General features: G+C 39.1%; 1 protein-coding gene across 1 annotated transcript; it reads right to left on the bottom strand.

The window, feature by feature from the left end:
- Positions 1–3,816: 3,816 nt before the first annotated feature.
- On the bottom strand, positions 3,817–6,715 carry LOC103720850 (protein SODIUM POTASSIUM ROOT DEFECTIVE 2-like). The gene is made up of 3 exons (XM_008810797.3): positions 5,999–6,715; positions 5,750–5,825; positions 3,817–4,236 (listed from the first exon to the last, which is right to left on the bottom strand). The coding sequence occupies exons 1-3, from the start codon at positions 6,197–6,199 to the stop codon at positions 4,052–4,054; spliced, it is 462 nt and encodes a 153-aa protein (XP_008809019.2). The 5' UTR covers positions 6,200–6,715; the 3' UTR covers positions 3,817–4,051.
- Between the last annotated feature and the right edge of the window lie 2,530 nt (positions 6,716–9,245).

Genomic DNA, 9,245 nt, shown 5'->3' with positions numbered 1-9,245 from the left:
TTGGAGGTTTTATTTGTTTCAGAAAAGAATTTATCCATGCTATTATGGTGACGGTAATGAGAGTTGGAGCCTACCGGACTATTGGATTATTAAGCATTAATCTAATTACGATTTCGATCCCAGCAGTTACGGCTTTGTTTCATAGTCACCAATACTTCATGGTAATTGAGAGTCTTGTTTTATTTGATAGGGTGCAAGTGCATCGGAGAGACCTAGAAAAGACGCTACCAAAGTTAGGAACTTTTAGCAGCCAACAAATATCCCTTAACAAATTTTGACCACATAATTAATGATTAGCTTTTTTTTCTAAATTTGGCAGACATGCGCAAGTGATCGATCGAAATCAAAATCTGAATCGAAATGGATTAGAATGGAAATCGGAATAACCATATCCTTAGACTTATTTATTTTGTGATCAGAATCTGAATTAAATTTGAATACTAGAAAAAAATAGGGATTGGATTTTGAAAGTTTGAAGCATTTCTATTCTCCTCTGGAATCGAAATGGAAATGAGACTCCCTCTAACCAAATAACCGGAATAAGAGTCACTCATTTCCATTTTCATTCTAGAGTCCAATTCTCTCCAACCAAATATGCTCGTGATCTACTCTCCACATTAGGACGATTGATCATATTCATATCCCAATTTCTCGAACAATAAACGAGATAAAAGACACCCAAATTTATTAATAAAGATCTGTATCTTACTTTTAAATACTCAATTGGGTCAATTGCAGGCCAAGAAGCCGAGAAAATAAGCTACAACGAACCGAATTGATATGATTTTCGTTAACTAAAATGCTGAGATAGCATGACTCCTAAATCACGGTCAACTTGAAATGGTCCTCACTAAGCAAAAGAGAACTCTTTGAGGTCTAATTTTAAGATCCCAAGGTACTAATTATAGAATCTGCTGTTGTACTTTTATTAGTACTCATGATCAATTTAGTTTTTAGGTCATTAATTAACTCAAAATGGTATCTTAATTGCTAATTTGAGGATGATGCTTCGGTCTGCTATATATCGTGTGGAACTAAACGTTGGATGAGGGCATCAAGGAACTTATTTGAGGGTATCGAGCTTTGAGTTGAAGATAATGATCATCACTTTCAATCGAAAGGAACAAGGAGAGGGTTAGTTTCGTTGCCCCTAAAAGGCAGCCATAGAAAAAGTGAAGTAGGAACTATTCGTGTTCAAAAGCCTTTATGGACGTGTTCTAGGTGTGACCTTTTTAAGATGCGTCCAAAGGCAACCCTTTCTAGCAATAAAGCCTGAAGTAGGAACTATTCGTGTTCAAAAACCTTTATGGACGTGTTCTAGTTTTGACCTTTTTAAGATGCGTCCAAAGGCAACCCTTTCTAGCAATAAAGCCTGAAGTAGAAACTATTCGTGTTCAAAAACCTTTATGGACGTGTTCTAGTTTTGACCTTTTTAAGATGCGTCCAAAGGCAACCCTTTCTAGCAATAAAGCCTGATGGCTTTGCCGTTCAGACCGCTCAACCATGCACGAGACTGATCCAAAGCAGCGATCATGCATGCGTCTACTTTCCCTTCGTTGAGGCAGTGAAAAGGAAACAACGTCCAAAAACATGGTAAAGAGTAAAGACTTGGAACTTGCAAGGGGTTTTGGGGCCACGGTAGATTGCCCAAGGACTTTTGGATACTCTTTGAGATCACAAATTTCTGTCTCTCTTCAGTTTAATAACTCATCGTTAACTGTAATCACTCATGATCACTCATTCGGACAATATACTGATCAAGTTTCAGGTGAAATCTTGAAGTAGTTATGGAATTAATCTTAAAGCAGTATCATGCATCTACACAAGTAGCCTATGAGAATCAAACCAAAACACCTCCAAATTATTCTTAGAATAGATTATAAAAAAATCAATTCAAATGCCATGGTAAACTGACCATGCATATGCTGTTAAAAGTGGAAAAAAAAAAGTTAAATTAGTCAACAAGATTCGATGTAACTTCCATCGATATCCTGGCCTTGTCAGCAAACGGATGGAGTCAAAATTATATGATGTCGATGCTGATGATATCTTTTAGCCTCCCCCAAACTTCTTTGAAGAGCAAGTCGAGAATCGTTTTTCGACTGTTCTGACCTCAGATATGCCATCTACAAACTTTTCGCACTATAAATTATCCAGCATTAACGATTTAAATGCTTGCCAACCCTCGTGACTGGAGCCTTTGAAAACTCTTGCGTTGAGAGGGATGGCTTCTTTGGGGACCAAACCACGCGGGCTCGGAAGGAGGCAAGCCCATGAACCAGTCGAAGGAATGGGGCCATGCCGTTGCAGAAAAGGTGCTCCGTGGACCACAGGACGTGTGGTCTCGGATTTGGCCCATTGGTCGTTGGAATGCGATGGTCGTGACTAAAATTGCATTCATTCTCAGCCCATTAATATGTTCCGTGTCATATGGCCTCATCTCTCTCTCTCTCTCTCTCTCTCTCTCTCTCTCCCCGAAGAAAACGTGTCATATACGCATATGTCTTTGCATGATAGCTACAAGATGCTTTGAAGCCGTATACAATAAGATTTTCAAAGATATGGCGCAGTCTTATTTTCAACAGTGCAGGTACTGTTTGTGTCTCGACGTGCAAACTTTTTAGATCCTTAGTTTTCTCATTTTTTAATGTAAACAGCTATTTTTTTTCTTCTTTCTATTATACTCAGAAGTGGTGAATGATATAGTGAATTCATGTACTGCATGAATCTCAAAGTTGCATGGGCCTCTCTCGACTTCTAGCATGAAACGTACAGGATTATTCTGTGCGGACCTACCATGCTTTTATTTGTATGATCAAAGTTTTTAAGGGAACACGAAAAAGAATATTACCTTGTCTAGGAAGAAGAAGGGAATGCTTTGAAGGCATAAGAACAAGAAATAAGAAAGACTCTACTATAAAGTGTCTACATGACACCATTTGACCCACGGAAACATGGGAGATTAATTGTGTGTTAACTAGGCGGCAAGAGTTGATGTTGTATAACTTGGGCTCGTGCTAGCTTCAATGCATGAAATGTTTTTTTGTGCGTAGTAGGCAACATGGGCTGTACTGAATATTGGATCCACAAGTTCCACTAATTACACGATGTCTAGGTCAAATTAATGTACGGCGATTCAAAGGAATCGTCTAACCATACAGACATCATGGCTTGTGGACATACATGGTGTGCATCGCTGAGTACTATATAGCCCTAGATGGCTACCATTACATTATATATGTATATCAGATCAATTTATTCCATTTGTGGTGGAAAGAAGGGTGCGGCGCCCACATGCCCAAGCAAAAGTAGAGTGCCTCATATTTCATACCATCTGGCTCGATATGGTATGGCATATATCTTGCTAGTAACCACTTACATTGCCTTTATTCTATTAAGCTTGGTAGAGCCCTAGAAGAATAAGATTAGCTGTGAGATCTGCCTTCCAACAAAGCCCAATATGAACCAACCAGGCCAGGCTCGGGCCTATCCATAAAAGAAGCAAGGCTATCTTTCTCTTAAAGTGGGGTTCAGAGCCTATAGCAGCAAGACTGGGTCCTGCCCTTCACCTTGCCAGGCCAGGCTGAATCAGGAATCAAACTAACCTGATGTCTCAAAATTTATCCATTTTAACTCACAAAACTACTCTTTGCGAAGACCATTTCTCCATTTTCTGGGATAGGCCTCAACGTAAAAAGTTTGATGGTCCCAAAGTTACATGCCAAAGCCCTATACCAGAGGCTCCCCTATTTAGAGCTGGTTCAAAATATTGACACATGGTATCCCATATGCCTTGCAACAATGATAGATGCCTCCTACAAAACAAAACAACACATCGGATGATATTTATAGCGAAAAAGTGATGCCCAACAATGGAATTTTTCCACTTCCCAAATAAAGAAAGAGGGAAACTATGTGAAAATTTAGCTTCATCACCAAGGAAACCCCTGGTTGAAATAAAGCAACCAAGCTTGGTAACAAGACAGAAGACACAGGACAAGATATGTGAGAAGAAGACCAAGTGCAAGGTTCCATGAAAGTAAATGATCTGTCAGTGAGAACTGGTAGACTTTGTGTTGGTGCCTTCGTCAAGCAGTTGACTTTTAGATGACTGAGGAGCCACCCATAGCTCTGCAAACTTGACCCGGGAAACACTCTCCAAGACCTCGAAAGGAGTGATGTCCCCCATCACAACCACCTTCTTGTTCTCCAAATCTACTTCAAAGGAGGTCACTCCTGGAGAGAGAACAGGAGAGTTAGTGAGGGAGCGAGGGATATAATAAATTAGTTTTGCACTACTCCCGCAGCGCAATATTTCTCATTGCCTTCTTTAGTTTATCGATAAAAAAATGAAGGCATAAAGAGGCCTTAATTTCTTGAGGAGCTGCTCCCTAGAAGTCCACGAGTTCATGCTCCTCGAGACTTGGGAGTTTCCTTCTCCGTTCCCAATTAATGGGTTTGATCACTCTCTAGCTTCCATGATACATTATTAAGACTCTTGTTCTCATGAGAATTTTCAATGTGGGAGAAGAAAATGGAAGTGGATCGAATGATGATCATTTCAAACAAAAAAAGGAAGACAAAAGAAAGTGCAGACATTTTAATTTTCTCATGCTCTTGGGTTTTTTACATCTCAAAAGAGAATACGGAGCTTTGTATGAAACTGCAGATGTTAAAAAGATAACCTTAAGAAAGAAAACAGTGAAATAGGAAAAAGGTATGCTAGAGAATATCTTCATGTTCAGACTTATTATTCTTAATAGATCACTCTGAAAGCATTGATTGGTGATTAGGATAAATCTAACTCGTACTATGCGAAGTAGGTGACACTTGACATTTACCCCTTGGAGGTCATTACTTCTTAAATGCAGCATAATAAACAATAGACACAGCTTTTTGTCCTTGTACAGAGTAAAGTCCAAGTGGTTCTGATGTACATGTGGAAGCTGCTTGCTTTTATCTGTCAGAAGACTGCTTAATATTTTCACTCAAAAAAGAGCTAAACTGGCAAAGGATTATCAGACTAGGTAATCTACAATCTACGGCTAAAACTCATAGGCATAAGCATAGATATAAGACATGTAATTGCCATCCAAAGGGGCAAGTTCATGAGACTCCTGTATGTTTCACATGCTCCCTGTTCAATAATTTTCTGTATTTATGCTCTTTGTGGCAATCGAATTAGCCTAATAATTACATGTACCCAAAAAGCTTAAAAAATTCATTACACTGATGCAGGTAAAATTTTATTTACAATATATTGCATAACAAATATTTCTTAAAACCTTTCCAAGGATGTTCTCAAGAGCAAGTAATCCAATCCAATCTGACTTTATTCCTCAACCCTTTCTATCTGAGTTCTTTTAGGGCGTTAATTCATTTAATGTCAGCAGATTATGATGAAAGAAAGGAGAGAATTCTAAGAAATCCTGATTTCACAAACACTTATCTAAACTTCTGAAGCGAAGAATATGAAAACCAAACAGTACAATATGTTACCTGTCTTCCCATTTTTACTAACAAAACTTCGTATTTTTCTCCCTCTTTTTTATCTATCAAGTATAAGCTTTCATGATGGCATAGCCTTCCTGTTAGTAGGTCAATAGATGAAGCAGTAGCGTATATGTTTGAGTTTATGTTCCTCAATATATTTCATACAGTAAAGGGGATTGAGGATTACTATGATGGAGGAGCTGCTACTACTTCCTGAGCAAAAATAATGAACAAAAGCAGACAATCTTGCCCATACCTTCCATCTTTGAGATGTGTTTCTGCACTTTTCTTGCACAGCCATTGCAATGCATTGACACCTTTAAAACTACAGTCTGCATCCAACGAAAAGCATGGCATTGCAGTGAGTGGCAAAAAGGTAGGTGAAAAAAGTTTTCTTCTTCCATTCTGAAATTTCTTTGCTAGGAGGACATTTTCAGGAGGAAACAGTATGAATTTTGAAACGAACGTAAATCTAAACATGACCAAGGATAAAGATTACCCTCACCTTGGGCTCAAGATGAAAAGCCAGTGTCTTGCTTCCATCAACAATATCTCTAAGCTTTAACATCTCCTCGACGTGACTCTTCATCAGAGCATTTCTCTCCAGATCGTCTTCTTCTTCCATGGGATCCATGCAAAGACAAGAATTTGGAGAAATTGAAAGAGAGAAGCAATCCAAAACCCTGTCAAAACCTAGCCTCCCCATTACTACACTACACTACAAAGTGCGCACCCTCAATTAAAGGAACCTAATACCCTGACAGAAGAACCTCCCCTGTACTCCCTTGGGCAGAACGCAAGACAGAAAGGTTAAGTCCCAGGAATCCCTTGAAAAACAGAAGGAAGTGCTCAGCCACCTTGCATGGCTGAGCAAGTTTAAGTGAGAAGACGCATAGTCCCACCTAGACAAATTCCTCCAAATAAAAATAATAATATGAAAATGGCCCAACTAGTAAATCTCACTTGTGGCTGGTTCTCTTCATCTGACCAACCTCCAAGAAATAAATGCATGGAAAATTCCAGCAAAAGGAATCCACGATCAAATTGTGGTTGCCAGCAGAACTCCCACACGACTAGGTGCTAAAGGAAAAACAACAGCTGAATTATCGAGATTTTTAAATACAAGGAGTTGGCTTTCCACTTGAGGAGTAAAGAAGCTATTTCATGGATTAATGTGGGAATATCTATAGCTTGAGAGCATGTGAGTGGTCGGCCAAAGAAGAGAAGAAAATATTTATAGCCGAGTCTGGATAAGAATTCTTATGATGAAGGTGGCGGTATCATGCAAATATTACTGATTGCATGTGCCATCAAAAGATCTGCATATTATCTAATGCGGGCCTTCAATTATTGCAACAGACACCAAATGCGTCACGTCCGATTGCGATCAAAATAACTCTAATTGTGGATTAATCTACCGACCACCACCCGAGTGACGGAGAAAAGCACAAATATTTCTAGTCTAAATACGTATGCATTATGGCAGATGTGTTGATGGTGAACGACTAGAGTAATGGTAGGTCGTCATTTGAAGGTATGCCAAATATTAAAGTGGCTATGGTCATCTTCATGTCTCTATATTTAATATTAATCCTAATTAATGCTAAGCGTGCAAGTGGTTCACCTACATGTGACATAACCTACATCCTTTTCCCACTAAAAATGCGGCATCTGCGCGCGCAGGTGTGGTTCTTGCAGCCCTCTTAATTTTATAATGGAAAAGAGATTGACATGAACCTAATTGAATGCCCAAAAAAATCATTTTTGTTGCGGTGGTAAGATAATCCTGTTGGAGTTCTAATTAAAAAATTAATTTTTTTATTTTTTAAACTTTAGTTGTTTTAAATGCTTTAAAATATTTTTTTGAGACGCCTCTTTCAGAGGATTGTCACTCTTCGAAAGGGAATGCTGGTTTTCGAAAAGGTACAGTGTTTCCAAAACATTATGCATCTTCAGAACCAGCGCATCTCTTCGATTTTCTGAATATAGTCTATAAATAGACTCCTCTGGGATTAATAAAAAAAACAATCCAATCTAATATCTCTCTCTCTCACAGGCACTCTTTCTTCCAAGAATTTCTGGGTTCTTTTACATTCAACTTTCTGTTTTCTTTTTTTTTTATTTTCTAGGCAACTGACGGGTTATTGTACTTTGAGGACGAGAATGTGGCAAACCTACATGTAGGGGGCGAATCACATTCTTAGGGTAGTATATATCACACACCTCAAATCAAGCAAGCTCTTTTAAATCTTCTAATTTTATCCTAGTAGATTATTCTCGTATAATATTTCTATAAAATAAAAATTAAATAGTTTTTAGGCAAAATATATTTCCAACAAATTCTACAACTGCGAAGGCAAGTATTTACACATGCACATAGAATGGTGCCAAAAGAAGGCATGATGCCCATCATATTCGCAATGCCATTTCTGGCCTCTGTTACTCCCTCATGGAATTCCTAGGAATACTGCTGCGCCCGTTTACTGCTATGTCCAAGTTAATCCCAGAAAAATTGGGCAAGCTGGTACCTCGTGAACAGTCGTAAAGGAGTTGAATTGCTCCGACCATGGAGGCCCCTTCTCTGTCTGTCAGAGGTTTGGAACCTTTCGATCATGGAAGATCGCCGAGGGTGGTGGTGGGTGGAGGATTCCTCTGGAAAAGTATAGCAGACCATTATAAAACGGGTGAGACTAGAAGCACTTTGAAATTTAAATTGGTCATAATTCCTTTTTATCATCCTACTAATTAAATCCTAATTTACGGAGGTTTGTGTGCAAACCTTTTGGATCTGCTTGTTCCATTGAAGCCCGTCATTTTTGCTTGCTTTGAGTAAAAGCAAATATGTTTCCTGTCTAACCTTCTTGGTTTAACTAACTTTTAATTACTATATCATCTCCGTACAGAGTAGTCTTAAGTAAGACATGATGGTTCCTGTGAAACTTTCAATTACGTTATGCTCGTGTGGGTCGCATGTTCCCGATAGCTAACAAAAGAGAGGAGATGGCACTCGGCTGCTTCATGTGGCCTTTTTGGCCCATGCGTTAATGCAAGGTTGTCGCTGTGCTGGATCATCTGAATCCCGAAATCCTACCATGAACAAGAGAAAGAAAGAGAATAATCCAAATCTCTGTAGTTACCGTCATTTGTGTTTATGGGATCATCTTTTCTTTTCTTTCTTCTTTTATTTTTTGATCCCTCCGTCCCCTGTTTTGATCCTTTCTTTTTGTCTGTTACGCTAAGTTCAAGCTATGTTTCTATCCAACATCGACTCAGATCCATAGATATGCCATGTACGAGGCAAAGCTTTGGCCTGAATCATTCCCCCCCCCCCCCCTTCTTTCCACGTTTTCTCAAAGGAGATCAGGATGCGAGAATAGGGGAGGCGGAAATAGTTGGGCTGGTCTAGGAAAGAATCCAAGTTTGTAACCTAGAAATCCCGGAGAAAATTAGTCGGGATCGAAATCTTGGGAGATTATTGCAGAGGCTAGGTTAGATCATGTGGTGCGCTACTGGTTTAATTCCACTTCAAAACTGATTTGGAATTACACAGGTTAAATCATGAGGTCTGAGTGTCTCTGAGTATGGTTTAAGAGGTCTGGACCTGATGTCAGGCGAGTGCAGGTCCACTCAAGTAGGTGCCAAGCTTCATATATATATGTTTTCTAATTTGGTCAAACCTACACCTAACCACAACCATTGCCACCCTCGTGCGACCAATAGGTTGGTCTCGAGAAATCTTTTCACGATTTTCG

This window comes from Phoenix dactylifera, chromosome 11 (genome assembly GCF_009389715.1).
Source record: "Phoenix dactylifera cultivar Barhee BC4 chromosome 11, palm_55x_up_171113_PBpolish2nd_filt_p, whole genome shotgun sequence".
In the NCBI taxonomy this organism is placed as follows: domain Eukaryota; kingdom Viridiplantae; phylum Streptophyta; class Magnoliopsida; order Arecales; family Arecaceae; genus Phoenix; species Phoenix dactylifera.
The sequence above is the reverse complement of the archived record's forward strand: the minus strand, read 5'-3'. Positions and strand labels throughout refer to the sequence as shown.

Excerpts from the sequence above, each read along its gene's own strand:
- LOC103720850 (XM_008810797.3), bottom strand. The coding sequence starts at position 6,199 with ATGGGGAGGCTAGGTTTTGACAGGGTTTTGGATTGCTTCTCTCTTTCA. Across the intron at positions 5,826-5,998 it reads CTTTTCATCTTGAGCCCAAG|ACTGTAGTTTTAAAGGTGTC; the intron begins GTGAGGGTAATC and ends CGTTGGATGCAG. Across the intron at positions 4,237-5,749 it reads ACACATCTCAAAGATGGAAG|GAGTGACCTCCTTTGAAGTA; the intron begins GTATGGGCAAGA and ends TTCTCTCTCCAG.